Raw genomic sequence first — 16,894 nt, forward strand, 5'->3', positions numbered from 1 at the left:
TGGAAAATAAGGAGCAAATGACTCTCATAATGGAGAGCATTTTGCAATCTTAGTGTTTGGCCAGCCACTCTGACTCCTACAAAATAACAGAGTATGTTGTAGGTACAGCATAGCATAAATTCAATAGGAATTTGACAACTTGATGAAAGTCAGAGTTTCTTCTCTGATTTTTCCACACTTTAGATTTGTACCCTTGTACATGTAGTGTGCTATTTAGTCCCCTGATACAGGGTATATGCCTGGGATCTGTATCATCCAAAGGAGAGAATTGTGTATGTGTAGCTATTCAAACTTCTGGGAAAGCTGGATTCTCTTCCAGTGATACAGATGCTTTATAAAGTACTGCCATTCAGTTTGGGGTATCTTTTTGCTGCAGGTACTGTGGAAGATCAATTCCACCATCTCTCACTAGTGGTGGCAATATGATGATGTTGTCCTTCATGACAGATCACAGCGTTGCATCTGAGGGCTTCTCAGCTAATTATATCTCCCTGAATGCATCCAAAGGTAATATGTCAGTCTGTTCATTATGCAAATTAAATGTTTTCAGCTGTCACTGTAAATAACCACTACAAGAAACAGAAACATTATTTTCTGTGTTGCCAGAAGACTTCCTGGTGCCTCTTCTACTCCTTCTTATTCATTCTGCTTTATTCAAAAGCTTTTTACTCCCTAGAAAAGCAGAAAGCAATTTCTGTAAGCAGCATTGTTGCTTTCTTTAAGAAGTCAGTAAGAGCTGACATGGCAGAACTGCATGAATTATTTAGGAAAAGTATTTTCTGAATTTTCTTTGTCCATTCTGAGCTATGTGATCTAGCAAACTTAGTGATCATGGACACTCACTTAAATGGGAGACTATTGGGTGCCATAAAAAATTAATTCAGTCCCTGTAAGGTTCAATATTGATGGTGGGAAGAGAAAGGTCAATTAGGATGAAATTTGATAAAGCAGCAGAATAACCTGAACGCACAAGTGATTTTTTCATTACAACAGAGTGCAACGTTTCTGTCTCCACCAGAGTTCAAGGCTGCTGTTATGCATTAAATCCCTTGTTTAAGTATTTTCTAAAGGGCCAAGGCTTACATCAGTGAGGTAAAGGAAGAATGACTGCCCATTCTCTCCGTTCTCTTCTCCTTTGGACATTAGGAGGATTTGTTTCACTGAAAGGGTGGTTAAGCATTGGAATGGACTGCTCAGGGAGGTGGTGGAGTCACCATCCCTGGATGTGTTCAAGAAACGACTAGACATGGCAGTTAGTGCTATGGGAGGTAGAGGTACAGGGTCTGCCTAGCAGAACTAAACCACAGAAGAAGCAGAGTCACAAGGGAAAAAAAGGTAAAAATGAGAATGCATTTGTAGCTAGGATGCTTGTTATCCATCATTAACCAGTTCTTACGTAGTTTCTGTGTGTGAGTGCAGCCTACAAGGGATTTATTGGATGAATACCAGAAATTCATAGTACTCATCTATGCAGCCATAAGCTACCAATGGCTGTTCGTTGTTTGCTCTTAGTTTCTTTATTTTTTCTAATTCCTGAATTTATTCAACCTGTTTAAAAGCAGAAAAATTTGCAATTCCTAACTGCTTTCTTGGTGACATCTTGGGAAAATTGTCTATTATTTTGTCTCTCAAGTATGTGTATAGGCAGGACCAGTACAGATTTTGCCACTGTGGTTTTATTCACTACCAGAAAACTTACAAGTCCAAATAAACCATTTTCTCAGCTGCCTTAATTTATATTTGAGTTATCTAACATGGAAACCAAAAAGGCAGTGCAAACAATTAAGATTGAATGAGAGCTATTTCAAGGAGGAAATTTCTGTTTCTTAGAAAGTAATAGGCAAAAAAACCAAGTTCTACTTTTAAAAATCTTTCCAAGAAAACTCTGTAGTTTGAAATCGGAATTCTTAATAGTGAGAAATTGTGAAATTATCATCCTTATAAAGTCTTTTTTTAGCCTTTGTTTGCAACTGCAAACTAAATCTTCTGTAAATACCATTGTTGCTTTTTAATGTGATATTTTTTCCTTTTAATTCGCCTCAGATTACTATTTCGTGGGTGGATTGATTCCTTCCTAAATATTCTTATAACTACTTTTCTCACAGTCCATCAAGATCAAAGTATTCTTTATTCAACATTAATCTATATTTCTGTCTCTGTTGTAACCATATCTGTTTCTGTGGTTCTGTTAGTCACTTCAATGCTGTCCTGCCTCCTCTCTTTAGTATTCCCCTCCTTTACCACCACCATGGTGATTGGCTTTTCTCATCTTTCAGCCAAAGCACTGTGTCAAAAGCTTTACAGAATTCCACACAGATGACATCTGTAGCTGTTCACTCATCCATTGATGTAGTGTGTAGTAGTGCAATATGTGTCGTGTGGAGTTCAAACTGCATCAATGCTGTCCCTGCAATGTTTTCAAACTATGCCTTAAAAATGCAGATCTGCTGTCTCTTCAATGCTTTTAACAATTATATCATATGTTTATATGAAATTAGCACTATGTAATATCTTAATCCAAATTCTATATGATTTTCTTTTCCCAAAATGAACACAAATATCTTCGCTACTCTTCAGCCAATCTGGGCTAACTGTCAATTTCTTCTCACTCTGACTTAGAACGATCTCTAGAGTAAACACTTGTTAATTTCAACCACTACAGCTTGTATAAATATGGCAAAGTGGGAGATAGCTACTGCAAGTGAGAGTAATGAACTTACAGAGAGGCTGAAACTATGATTTGGTTTTTTTTACAAAGATTTCTTTCTTTTGGTCCCAGAACAAGCATGGCTATAAAGTTTTCATAAATATCAGACAGCTAAAATTCAGTTTTTTATTAAGAATAAAGTGTTTTGAAGTTTCTGTGGCCTGAGAGAAGGCAAACATGTATGTTTATGTGGATTTTGCTGTGAGAAGCAACTCTTCACTTCCCTGCAATCATCTCAGGTTTAGGTCTGATCTTCATCTCATGTATATCCAGTTACACTAAGGCAGCAAATTGCTAACCATAGTAATATCTGAGAGATTTACCAAAACCATGATTTTTTTTTTTTTTTTTTTACATCTGGTGCTTATTTACATTTTTTATGCTAAAGAAAATATGGTTCTAATAATGTTTCTTGTGCAAGAAGAATCCTTCATATTTTTAAGTTGTGTATCCTTAGCCAGCTAGAGCATAACCAGTATCAGAACTTTTCAAAGATGTTCTGGTTCATATTACACATTTCAATAGTCTTTTTCCTGGAGTTATTTCAGAGAGAATGAGCTATTGAAAACATGGACAAGATCACCCGTCCTCCCTCCACCAAATAAATTGGAGTTTAAAAAAGAAGCATAAGTAAAAGTGATTTTTTTTTTTAATGCAAAATGAAACTAATTTTCTTCTCCATGCATCTTGGTAAACAATGTTTTTGTTTGCATGGCTTATCTGTGATATATTAAATACTTGAAAAGTAGCCTGAAAAGAATAAAAGGCAAAGCTATGTTTCCTGTCAAAAAAAAAAAAAAGGAATGCCACAAGATGCAGCCATGGCCATGGCCCATAAAGTGCAAACAATTGCTTTAGCAGTCTGCCAGCTAGTAGCTGTGAATGGCTCATGGAGCCACAATACAGATGGAAATCCTTCAGTCAGACATGCCCACATGATACTCATTTTAAAATATGTATCACCCACTTAAACTACAGGTACCTTGGATTCTTAGTTCTTCACCATCCTTCTGTCATTTAAAGGGGAAAGTCACAAGGAATTCAAGGTAATGTTTTGATTTGTTTCAAAGAGTCCAGGTCTCAACTACCAGATTGATGAATATCATAAGAGCCATGTAAGTGTTATGGTAGATTTTAGGATTGTCTTCTGCCAGTTTTGGCTGACCACATCACAAATAAGCCATGTAAAAAGATTGAGAAATCTTTGAAAGAGTTTAGTTTTGTCTGGAACTTTTGTTCAGGGTCTTGATAGATACAGGCCAAAATTTTCCAATAGGAATAGTACTGGATTCAGTGCTATTATTTTTTTTCCTTCAACTTCTTCACAGATAAGTGTGAATTCATCTGTTTTACTTTGAATTGGGGTTTTGGTGGTGTGTTTCATTGTTTTGTTGGTTGGTTTCCTGGTTTTGGGGTTTTTTTAAAATTTGTTTATTTATTTAGAGATGCTTTATTTCATTCTTTCTGCTGGGAGAAGTTAACCTTAACAAGGTTTGTTAAGTTGATTAAGCAGATTTCCTTCCTGATAGGCTTTTTATTCCTGGTCTTTCTCTGGCTTTTGTGAAAGATTATTTTCTTCATTATCATCCTGAATTGTGAATGATATTATTTATCAAGATGGGTAAGCTGGTTTTAAATACCTTCATTGTGGATTATATGTTAGCTACAATGACAGTTTGGAGAAGTCAGAGTTTGAGAAGGATGAGAAAAGAGAAAAACCTCTGTGAACCCATGAAGTTAAAAGTGCACCTGAAAATGTAGTATGGATTTGTGTGTCTTCTTCATTGATCGCTGAGTACAAGTTGAAATCTTCATTCCCATCTTTCTGACTGAACCCAGTAATTATTAGGAGTATGATGCCTGACTTTGGTCTTCAGCTGAACAAGCAATGACAAGAATGGAAATTAATAGTTGACAAATATTTATGTGCAGAGATGTACAGGGAATGGTTGAATGAGGTTGACCTAAAACAGAAAATAAAGCTGATGTCCTATATGTGTCTTGGGCATCTGCTCAGCTCATCCCAAGTCTCAGGAAAAAGGCTCAATTGGCTGGCATCTGACAGCTTGTTAGGCAGCTGTAACTTGGCAGTGTTTGGTCAGGGTGTTAGTCTGTACTGCCTGTACATGCCAGTATATGTGAGTACAACTCCACAGTATGTGTGTTTAGGTGCAAATCAGCAGAAAGCAGGCAGAGATTCTTTTTGAACCATTTTACCCAGTATTTTGAGGGAGTTTGGGTCTAACATGCTACAAAAGACCTTTGTGTGTCTCCTTGGTAAAAACCAAGTCTCTTAGCATCTGCCAGCAGCAGTAACAGAAGGCCCTGAAGTGCAGATGTGCTTTCACATTGCCTGTGGAGAGGCATATACTTCATGTGATAGTTTCTTCATTTCTTTCCTAAACATGGATGGTACTACATAAAGAGTGAATTGTTTGGAATCCCAGTTTTCCTTTGGTACAGTGAGACTGAAAGAAAAATCCCATGTTATATATTGCACTATTTCTTGATTTTTGATTATTTAGGATTGTGGCAACTGATTGATATCTCTTTAGGGGAAAAAACATGGATATAATTTTCTACATTATGCATGATTGCATGAGTGAATAGTACAAAAGCTGGAATTTTTCTCTGCTATTGGCTGTTGCAGTGGGTTACTGCCATTTATGGCATTTTTTTTCAGAAAAGCAAACACATTCAGTACTAAAATCAGAAGGCAGATTGAATAGCTTTCAAAACCTCACACACTGGGCAAAGCAAGATGTGTGATTGTCCTCAACAATTGCCTCCTGTTTTTCATGAGCTGTAATAAGAGTCTTCCAACTAAACTGAATTAATATTTTTTTCCAGACATACAATAATCACATATAGTATTAGACTTCATTCTGAACTTTGGCAAAGGAGTCAAAGTACTTTTTTCATGCTAACTTTGCTAAATGTTCACTGAAGGGTCTGTTACTGCCCAAGCACACCCCCAAATGTTGTTAGAGAGGTGGGTGCTAAAGGGGAGTGAAAACTGCTGAAAGTAGAACACCATGAATTAATCCAGTTACCAGAAAAGAGTTGGCTGTCAAAAAACATGGGTTTGTTTATGCTTTTCTAAATCCTCATAGGAGCCAGCATACTCCATCTATACTTGGATTTGTTTCACTGTAGCCAGAAGTCTAACATTTATATGGCAGTCCCTGTTCCATCTTCTCTATTTATTATCCCTTAGCTCATAAAGAAGATTTTTAAGTGAAATGTAAAGCAGTACACACCATCCAGCTTAAAACAGCACACTTGGGTTATAAGTTTCTGTCTGGGCTCCTCCCAAGAAGAAAAATTTTGGTGAGGGAGGGAACCTGGACAGTTCTGTGGAAATTGTTATTAAAAGGACTGATAAAAAAAAATTCTGGCTTCTGTAGTGCTAATTTTGCTGTAAGAGTTCTTATCTAGCACACCAGTTTTAATATTCTCCAGGTTGAAAACTGATATTCTTGGTCTCAGCCTCTGAGTACGTAATGGCAGTATTGCAAGAGCTCTAATCATTAAGTAGGCACAAGTCAGACATCCATCCCTCCAAAAGCAGGAGGAAATAATTATTTAAAAATAAGTAACCTAATAAATATACACACATTTTCTTTTTAATTTTTTAATACTTTTTCTGTAGTAGTTTGTTAGGGAAACTTGGGTGACATTTCTAAGTCAGAATTCTAACCCTTCAGGCAGCACTCTCAAAAAATCATATGACTTGAGGATCTGGGGTTTGATGATAAGCCCTACATATCACAAAACACCATGGGAGCTGGTAGCACAGCCAGGGCATTATAAGAATTTACAAAGCAGTACAAGGCTCTTATGGTGACCAGAACTAACCTGTTTGTTATATATGTACATTAAAGCATATCTGTGATGGAACACATAAATGATGAAAATTCAAGATAAAGACTTTAATAGATAATGATTTTAGGTAAATTAGTGCATAAAATCTTTTTGACTTGTCAATACCAAAGCACAAGCCAATGGAAGAAAATTACTGACCCTTTTTGTGTCCTGTTTCTCTTTTCTCCCCATGATGAATTAGGAACATGAGTCTGAGAGCTAGCTTTGGGAGTATTTATCTTGGGGTGACTTTGTGATGTGTATCCCATATCGCTGCCCTATGCCCAGAAATTAATTTTTGTGCCTTTCTATGCCTTTAAACTGAGCCTGAGAGGGGGAAGGAAAAACCTGAGCAAAACTTTTTCAAAGCAGTTTGCAGCTTGTTCAAGGTCACACAGAGATAGCGTTGTTTTTCCAGCTGCGGCAGGGGAGGGAGGAGGCGCCCGGCTTGCGGCTGCCCGGTCAGCTTTTGGCAGTTTTCAGTTTCCTTTTCTCCAGAGAGAGACTGAGAGTTGAATTTTTTTCCCTTCCCTGGAATTTCGGATTTTCTCCCTTTTCTGCTGGACTGTTTCAATATCAGAACACATCAGGAGGACTTTCCACCGGGCACAGAGGGCCTGGTCCTGGGCCAAGCCCCAGCTCCGAGGAGACCAAAGGGAGGACTCTGACACTTTCCCAGGTTTTTTTTCTCCACAGTGAAAGATTTTATTATTTAGCATTATTTTCCTTTTCCCATGTGTTTGTTAAATAAATAGTTTTTATCTCCTTCACTTTCCTTCGAGGAAAATTTATTTTTCCTGAACCTGGTGGGGGAGGGGTGGTGACTTGCCTTCTCTCAGAGGATATATTTCTAAATTTGGCCAAACCGGCACAAATCCCACAGAAAATGTTCTTGACACAGGCCTTCTAGGTGACCAAGAATGCAAAAAAATACCATTAAAAATACACCATTAAAAGCAAAAGTGTTTTAGCAGTTAGAATGGATAGAGAACACACATGGAAATGACCAACCTTAGACATGAAGGGCCTGAAGTGTAGCTCAATCCCTTCCCCCCTAAATTGTTATGCAATTTAAGAGTTAAGGATAAACACTGCTACACTGCAACTGATGTAGTTGCTTTAAGTATAAGACCTTAAGTAAAATTGTCGTGTCCTCAGATTCTAAGGATTATACCACTTATTGTCACTTATGGCCTAGAAAATGGGAAAAGATACTTAGATATAAAATCTCCTCTACCAGGTTTGATCCTGAGGAATGCTTGAAAACAATGTAGCTTCTCCTCATAGCTAGAAACTATATTTAGTTTCCATCACCACTGCATTTCAGAAATTCAGGAATCCTACCTTTTGTGTTCAGCAAGACATCCCTTTCAGTTTCCTTTCTCTGCTTACTTGGGGTTTAGGGCAAAACCATCTAGGCAGCTGAAACTGCTTTTATGTTGCCTATTTATTACAGGCACGGTGTTCTGGTAAAAGCTGAACAAAATCGACTAAAATATAAGAAATCCCATGAAACAGCTGGATTCTGGTTTTAGTTTATACTGTTGACATTCAGCAGTTAAGACGTGTCCAGGAAGAGTTATAATGCGCAGGAACACAGGATGTTTGCTCCTCTGCCTGTTGAAAATAGAAATTTCCTGTTAATTTAGCAGACATATGAAATTAATTCATCTTTGTTTCTTTTCTTTTGAAAGTTTGCTCACACAACTACACTTCCGAAACTGGCGTGCTAACATCTCCAAACTACCCCAATAACTACCCTGTCCGGACTGAGTGCATATACACCATCACAGTGGGAATAAACAGACAGATTGTGCTGCGCTTCACCAACTTCACCTTGGAAGGGAACAGACGCTGTACAGAGGATTATGTAGAAATCAGGCAAGGCTAATTATTTCTCCTATCCTTAGTACTGATCACCATGTAAGTTGTTCAAACCCACTTACGCATGTTTAGAGTCTTTAGTTTTAACTATACACCTTGCTGTCAATGTGGGTAAAGGACTTACCAGAGAGCTTTAAAGGCTACCTTTTCCTCCTTTCATCCTGCTCTGTTGTCAACTTTCCTACTTGATAAATTCCAGTTCTGAGAGCAAGTGGAATGTGTGGACTGCATTTGGGTTGTTTTCCTTAGTGCAGAAACAAAGAGTTTTATTGCCTGTTTTGTGACATATTCTCCATGATATTTGAAAAGTCATGGCAGTGAGGGGAAGTCCCAGGTGAAAAGGGGAAACATTGTACCCATTCTTAAAAAGGATAGAAAAGAGGACCCTGGGAAGTATTGACCTGTGAGCCTCACCTGCATACCTGGAAAGATCATGGAACAGATCCTCCTAGAAGCTCTGCTAAGGCACATGGAAGACAGGGAGGTGGCCCGAGACAGCCAGCATGACTTCACGAAGGGCATTCTTGACCAACCCAGTGGCCTTCTGTGATGGAATGACTACATCAATGGATGAGTGAACAGCTACAGATGTCATCTGTGTGGAATTCTGTAAAGCTTTTGACACAGTCCCCCACAACATTCTTCTCTCTAAATTGGAGGGAGATACATTTGATGGGTGGATGTTTCAGAAGATGAGGAATTGATTGGATTGTCACATCCAGAGGATAGTGGCCAATGGCTTGATGTGCAGATGGAGATCTCTGACAAGTGATCCCTCAAGGGTCTGTACTGGGATCAGTGTTATTTAATATCTTCATTAATGACATAGACACTTGGATCAATGCAGCCTCATCAAGTTTGCCAGTGACACTGAGCTGAGGGTGCAGTTGACACACCTGAATGACAGGATGACATTCAGAGGGACCTGGATAAGCTTGACCAGTTGGCCCATGTGAACCTTGTGAGATTCAGCAAGGCCAAGTACAAGGTCCTGCTCCTGGTTTGGAGCAACTCTCAATATCAGTACAGGCTGAGGAGTGAATGGATCAGAAGGACTTGAGGGTGCTGGTGGATGAAAAATTAGAGAGGACCTGGCAATGTGCCCTTGCAGCCCAGAAAGCCAGCAGTATCCTGGGCTGCATCAAAAGCAGCATGGGCAGCAGGTCAAGGGAGGTGATTCTGCCCCTCTGCTCTGCCCTGGTGAGACCCCACATGGAGTGCTGCATCCAGCTCTGGGGCCCCCAGCATAAGGATATGGACCTCTTGGAGCAAGTTCAAAGGAGGACTATGAAGACAATCAGAGAACTGGAGCACTCTCATATAAAGACAGGCTGAGAGAGTTTGGATTGTTCAGAAGAAATTTTTTTCAATGAGGGTAGTGAGGCACTGGAACAGGTTGCCCACAGAGGTAGTTGATGCCCCATCCCTGGAAGTGTTCAAGATCAGGCTGGACGAGGCTCTGAGCAACCTTTTCTAGTTGAAGATATCCCTATTCATTGCAGAGTTGAGAGGCATAGATGACCCTTAAATGCCCCTTCCAACCCAAGCTGTTCTATGATTCTATATTTTGTTTTATGTTTATAGTCTTTAGACAGCAGCTGCTCTAGGCTGTAACACGAGGAGCATGTAAATAATCTGCTATATTTTTCTATTCTGGCATCACCATTAAACTTAGGACACTAACTTAGTGATTTCTAGGAAATTTTACAGGACAGAGACAAATAGAAGAAATTAATATTTGCAGGAAGGTTATCTGCTTACAGTATAGCAGCACCAAGTGCATGTCCTTTCTACTGTGTGGCTGCTGATGGATTTGCACTTTGCAGTGTTGGTGTACCCATTCTGGTCCTCATGAGCCAGCTCTCTGGGTGAACCATATCTGCAGAATGTAGTGTGCTTTTTCAGTTTGAGCATGCTAAGAGTTTCCATTACCTCACTGAGCACCATGATAAAGCTCATCCTGAACGTTATACCAGATATTCTGTATGGGTTATTCTTTGGTAAGTGTGTCTAAAACCAAACAGAAATCTGCTTGCTGAAGTTGCACTATTGAGATTCTGAATCCCTGCTGAATTAGCTGGGTTTTTTCAGCTGTACATACAAACTGGAGAAAGTTATGAAAACCTGAAAAACTTTTTCAGTATTTTCTAAGTAAAGCGTTTCAGTTTTTTCTTTATAAGACAACAATCTGAGGTTAAATTTAATCTAAATTTATTTTAACAATTAACACTTTAATTTGGGGTGATCCAAATTGCAAACAGGGTGATTTTTTTCACTTTTTCATCTTAGGAACTGAAAGCACTTATTTATAGCATAAATCTAACTCTGTTTTCACTGTGAAGAGTTCAGCAGCATTAAACAAGTTTTTAAGATACAGACAGAACTTTCTAAGTGCAACTCTGCACATCGCTGCTGCTGTAACTGGATTTTTAGAATGTCTCTTCAAACCTGATACTGTTGAATGGCGTAGCTACACAAGTCTTAGGTGAGGTGCCTCTCTCGTTCCTTGTTCTGAGGTGTCATCTGATAAATTGCATTCAGTCAACTAAGAAAATTGTTCATGTGACCACAGCTGCAGAGGCCAAGATGCAAGTGAGGGGAGGTTCTGGCACATTTCTTCAACTGCCAGTAACATGAGACAGCAGCAAGCAGTTTAAGCTGGGAGGATAACAAGAAAACAGAGTGGCAAAGGCTAAGTGGAAATTTTTCTCAGAAGCAGCAGGAAACCTGTGAATATGCAATTGAAAGTATTACTGTCCACTTAAAAAGCATCATAGCAAGATCACACCCATATATAGATATCAATGTATCTATTATTTTCCTACTGACCTGTAGGGTGTTTGTAGTATGAAGGTGCTTAAAGACACGGCCAGGAAGCAATTGATAAGCAGGTTGTCACCATCTTTTTTATTCCCATAAGGCATGTGCAGGAGGCAGAACAGAACATTAACTGTGTATCCTGATTGCAGTATTAAAAAATGTTACTGGAAATATTACTTAATTTAAAAATAGGAAAATAAGTGGCTGTAGAACCAATTCTGAAGACTAAGAAAATATTTGAAAATGTGCATAACATCAGTGAATTGAATTCAGAAATGAATTCCCATTTGTGTGGTGGCAAATAAACATGTTTTTTTTAAATAAGTCCGCTCATCTAGGTTTGTGCCAGGCTAAACAGTGAGCAGTGAGAAAATTACTGCTTCAAATTAGAAGATTACCTTTGGTTGCACCAATGATTGTCAGCTTGTAGAATATAGATAATATAGTCTACCTGAGACACTTCTCAAGCCTGTCATTGTGTTGACACACCCTCAGGCTGCTGAGATGAGAGAGTGACATACCCAGCAAGCAGGTGATTGTGGTAGGGCTTATTACTGCAAGTAGCAAGACTCAGTATTTGGTAGCAGTATTTCTGTGGAAGATGAAGAGCCAGGATTAGTCTTTCCCAAGTCTAAAAGAATCACAAGATTTTTGATTTCTCATGGTATCTCTCTTTGACCAAAGATTTTTCTTCTCTACCATTCTAGAGATGGAGGCTATGAAACTTCTCCTCCTCTTGGAAAATACTGTGGTACAGACCTGCCTCCTGTTATAACCTCTCATGGTAACAAGCTGTGGATAAAGTTTGTAAGTGACATATTTGGCACAAGAAAGGGATTTTCAGCAGAGTGGGATGGTACCTCAGCAGGTAAAATGATTGCATCGAGTATAGAACTATTTGACACATCTCATTTTTGATCTTTTGTTTGTATTTAATTTCTCACCTTTTTTCCCACAATTTTTCTGCTTCCCATCTTCTAAAGTTTGTCTGCTAATTATATAGTGAGATGTATGCATGTTGTTAAGATCAAGGATATTTCTGGATCCTTGGGCTTTCTTTTTTACCACAGAGAAGGGCATACTATTCCCTAGATATAAAGTAGGTTCAATTTTCTCTTATGCTTAAGAAAGCAGTAATTAAGAATTTAATGAAGAGGTTTCTAATTTGAAGGTTAACTCTCTATCAGAAGCACTCTACAAATTAGATAGTTAAATATTTCTAGGTGCTATGGCCTCTCTTCTGCTTATAACATTGATGGCTAGATGCAGACTTTTGGGGCATTACCAGAGATGTTCAGGGCATATAAAAGAGGTCAGTAGTGAGAATCTCACACGCTATGTCTAGTTCTTTACTATTCTAACTGTTTAATGTTGGTTTGCTTTCTCTGCCATTTTCAGGTTGTGGTGGGACTTTCATAACATCTTCAGGCATCTTCATGTCTCCCAACTACCCTATGCCATATTACCACAATTCAGAGTGCTACTGGTTGCTCAAAGGAAACCGAGGAAGTCCATTCGAAATCCAGTTTGAGCAGTTCCATCTAGAATATCACCAGAAGTGCGCCTTCGATTACCTTGCGGTAGGTCCCCTGGGACACCTTGCTCCATAGGAGTCAGCTGAGTATGTGAGTGCAAAGGCCCAAAAAAACACAGGGCCTCAGTTTTCAAATATTCCTAACTGAACAGAGCCAGAATAGAAAAGTTCCCTGTTGATGTGCTACCTTCATATCACAGAGCCATGAGAGGCAAGGCAGCAGAGTCTGTGTAGTTGCTGGTAACAAAAGCATTTATATCTAGATAGAAAGAATCTGATCGATAGAAACAAGAATCTGTCTATATCTTTTAAATTTTCTGTATTTTGAACCAAGGCCTTAGTATGCTTTCTTAGTAAATTAAGTGGAAAAAAGCACAACAGTGCCAATAACCGTATTGTTAATCCCAAATTTCATATTTGAATTGCTGCAAAAATAATTTTAATATTTTTAATAAAATTGAAATGGAGTGCTGTGTTCCCCTCTTGGTAACTAAGCCCCTAAAAACCCACTAGTATCCAGTTACTGGCTTCCTAGTTTTGCTTGTTTCTGAAATGCCTGCCAGGCTTCCTCTAAGCAGAAATGGAATTTAACCTCTTGTATATCCAGTAACATTTCTCTAAGCAGACATTCATTAGGAGGAAATTAATAGGATTTGTAATATCATCAGATTTATTATTTTTTAATTTTTTCTTGTTTTTTTTTTAAGATATATGATGGCAACAGCAGCAGTGCTAGACAGCTAGGTAAATTTTGTGGGGATCAGATACCACAACCAATCCATTCCAGTGGAGACAGCGTGTATGTAAAACTAAGGACAGACAACAGTCTGCAAGGTGGAGGTTTCTTAGCCCAATACAAACAGGGTAAGTGAAAGAAGATGAGAACATGTTTCTACAGCTCATGTTGTCTGTGAAACTGCTTGCAGTGAATGATCTTACATATTTATGAGCGCAGTAAAATGTATAGAGCATGCCACCAACACAGATTCTCTAGTCTGGTACAGTTACAGAACACAGAGAGCTAAAAATTATCTGCCCATCTACCTGGGATGGAGATTATCTCTTCCTCAGGAGAAAGCTGGTAAGGTGGCTCTACTTCTATTACCTGCACCAGTGGCCCTTACCACTCCAGATTTACTCAGAATAACAAGTGCTCTAAGTCCATAACAGGATAGATTGGACTACGCTTGCTCTTCTGCTCCTTCAGGCTCCTGATTTTTTAAAAGAGAAGGCAGACACAGCAAGATTCTCTGCTCTTAGAGCTGCTTTTGAAGCAGCTCTAAGATGACAAAAGATAATTGAGTTTCTGTCAACCAGACTGCATCACTGGGGGTGCTTGGGATAATTTAGCCTATCAGGAACATTTTTAAAAGTTTCATTTTTTGTATCTTGTGGTAAGGGTAATACTTTTCTTGCAAACATTATTTTTGTAAAATAGTACTACCCCAGAAATATCAGAATAATAACATCTGGAGAAAAATACAAGAAGACATGTGACAAATTAAAGTTATTTTATTCCCAGTCATAACCTTGAATATAGTCCTGGTGTTTAGTTTTCTCTTTATACACTTTATGCTTTTTTTATGGTTAAGTTCACATTGGAAGATATGTAATTTCATCACATACAAAGTGATTTGCAAGCATCTTTGTGTCCTCTAAGTAAGACATGCCCAAGTGATAAGGATTGTTATAGATTTGTAGACATGAAGTTGTCCTAGGTTTGGACAATAGTAAATGGATTATGAAACAGCTATTCATCTATGTGTGACACATAGAGTAATTAGAAGAGGGAGGCACCCTTGGCTCCCTCATTCCTTACAGATACTACTACAGATTCATCTACCATGTACTTTACACACTGCAATGTCAAGAGGATATATTAGAAAAGGTTCCCCCTCCCTTTCATTAATTAAACAGAAAGAATACTTTCAAAGCACTCAGATGTAGAACTTGAGCTATCAGATAATGTGATTTACATTCATATTTAATTCCTGAAGATGCATCAGAGAAAGCTTTTAATGGCTTGCCCAAAAGCTAAAATTATGTAGGCAGTATGTTATAAAATAAGGGTGCGTGGATACCAGATACATTTACATGTACATGAAAGAAATGTAATGGTTAATTGGAAAATGTTGCAAAGGAAAACATGGTATCAAGTTACCATTCAAAGGCACCTTTGTGCCTGATATGTTTCTAATAAAATCCTGATGGCAGGGGGTGGCAGCTTTTACCCATCTTGCATTCTTCACAACCCATTTTGTGTTCTTTGTCCTGCCCTTTCAGAAAGTCATATGCTTCAGTGTAGCTTTGCAGGCAAGCTCCACTCCACTCTGCCTGACCTTTAGCTGTATCCCAAGCATTTTGAAGTACTGAAAACACAGACCTTGCTGCTTGTTAAAACGTTTGCATAGGATAAAAAAATGTGCAGGAAGTAGGTGTACTATCTGTGGTGACAGACAATAGAATAGCTATGCAAGTGAATCTCAGCTATTTCTGCTGTTCAAACTCTGCAGATTTGGTGCCTAAACCAAAGAGCCTGGTCTGCTGCCTGCCTCCTGCCCACTTCCCTGTGCATTACACTGCTCTGCTCCTGATACACATTGTGTGCTCTCTCCAGACAAGGGATTGACACTGATATTTTTTGTCTTTAGGGAAAGGTGGATACAGGAAAATGAGACTCACTGATCTAATGCCATAATTGTAATTTTGTTCTTTATCTAGTTTAGTTCATTTTCATTTTCTCTGCACTTAAAGGAAAGCTCTTATTATTCCACATAAGCATCCAGTTCTTATTCTAGGATGCTACTGAATGTCTTACAAGGAAAATCATGGCTTCCTTTTTAAAAATTTTCATGATCACTTTCTCTTTCTGGGGCTAGAAAGCCTAATACTAGTAGTGTACTTTCCATTGGTTGTTTTAGCCAGGGATCATAATTTTTTCCTAGTTAACTGAAATAAACCACTTTTATCTATTAGCCAGTATTTGTGGGGCACCTCCTTAAATTATTTCAAATGATAGGGTAAATTTCTAGTTTATATATTTATACAGTTATATTTTATAACTAAATCTATAATTAGTTATTAAAAAAAAACAAAAAGAAAATATGTTTCATGAATACCCATGTATTTAGAATTAAAGAAAACTGCCCAAATATATACATTTATTATATATACTGATGGGTCTGCAAGTGTCAGAAAAGGTCATAATAATGCTGAAAGATTCAAATTTGAAAGGTCTGAATTCTGGTTGAAGCATATAAAATATGTTCTTCAGTAGGTCACCATTCTCTTTCTGCAATGCTTCTCTAATCTGAATAAAAATATTTCTCACCTTATAATGTTATCAGTAACTTCAATAAGTAATTTTTGAGATATTGGATTAATAACACTATACAAATATAATCTCTTACCACTTTTTTTTCAGTTTGCCATGAAGTGCTGACTGTTAATCGTAGCCATGGCATATTGGAAAGTTTAAATTACCCAAATAATTACCCATTAAATGAGCACTGCAACTGGACTATCCAAACCACCAAGGGGAACACTCTCAACTATAGCTTCACAGCCTTTGATTTAGAAGATGGAACTGACTGTGATCGTGACTTCTTGAAGGTATGTACCCAGATTCTAGAAACAAGAAAAATCAAGTCTCTAACAATAAAGAAAAGTAATAAGATTGCAGAAGAGCAAGGGGAAATTTATCTTATCTAAATGTAACCATTAAAGCTCAAGTGTTAAATCCAAACTATTTAACCTGTTTCCTCAGCGATCAGTAGGGGGTGAAGCATTGCTACCTTGAGACAGAAGTGTGCCTCTGAGGCGATGAATCATTCTGCAGGTGCCTCGGTTTGGTACAGTCTAGCTACCACCTTAGATTAGATGTGCTGGTTTTTTTGGGCGAAGTGAGATGCTGTGATTCCAACTTCATGCAAAAAAGGGAAAATCCTGAGATTAGTGAATGGATTGCAAAAAGGCAATGAGGCCAATTATTTTCCTCTTGTTTTTATCTGAGAAGGAGTGTTCAAAAACTTCGATATATTTAATTTCTACTTTTTTAAAGAGAGAGTTGCTGTGTCTCCTGTTTA

The 16,894-nt window shown here is 38.1% G+C and overlaps 1 protein-coding gene across 1 annotated transcript in view; it reads left to right on the top strand.

Moving 5' to 3' along the window:
• The window catches only part of CUBN (cubilin), a 143,939-nt gene that overhangs the window by 27,448 nt on the left and 99,597 nt on the right, over window positions 1–16,894 (top strand). The window contains exons 22-27 of the mRNA XM_008629880.2: window positions 377–507; window positions 8,266–8,452; window positions 11,983–12,143; window positions 12,674–12,855; window positions 13,517–13,673; window positions 16,234–16,421. Coding sequence (XP_008628102.1) covers window positions 377–507; window positions 8,266–8,452; window positions 11,983–12,143; window positions 12,674–12,855; window positions 13,517–13,673; window positions 16,234–16,421 — 1,006 coding nt within the window. The remainder of the gene's footprint in view (window positions 1–376; window positions 508–8,265; window positions 8,453–11,982; window positions 12,144–12,673; window positions 12,856–13,516; window positions 13,674–16,233; window positions 16,422–16,894) is intronic.

Source organism: Corvus brachyrhynchos, unplaced genomic scaffold (assembly GCF_000691975.1).
Source record: "Corvus brachyrhynchos isolate BGI_N302 unplaced genomic scaffold, ASM69197v1 scaffold142, whole genome shotgun sequence".
NCBI lineage: Eukaryota > Metazoa > Chordata > Aves > Passeriformes > Corvidae > Corvus > Corvus brachyrhynchos.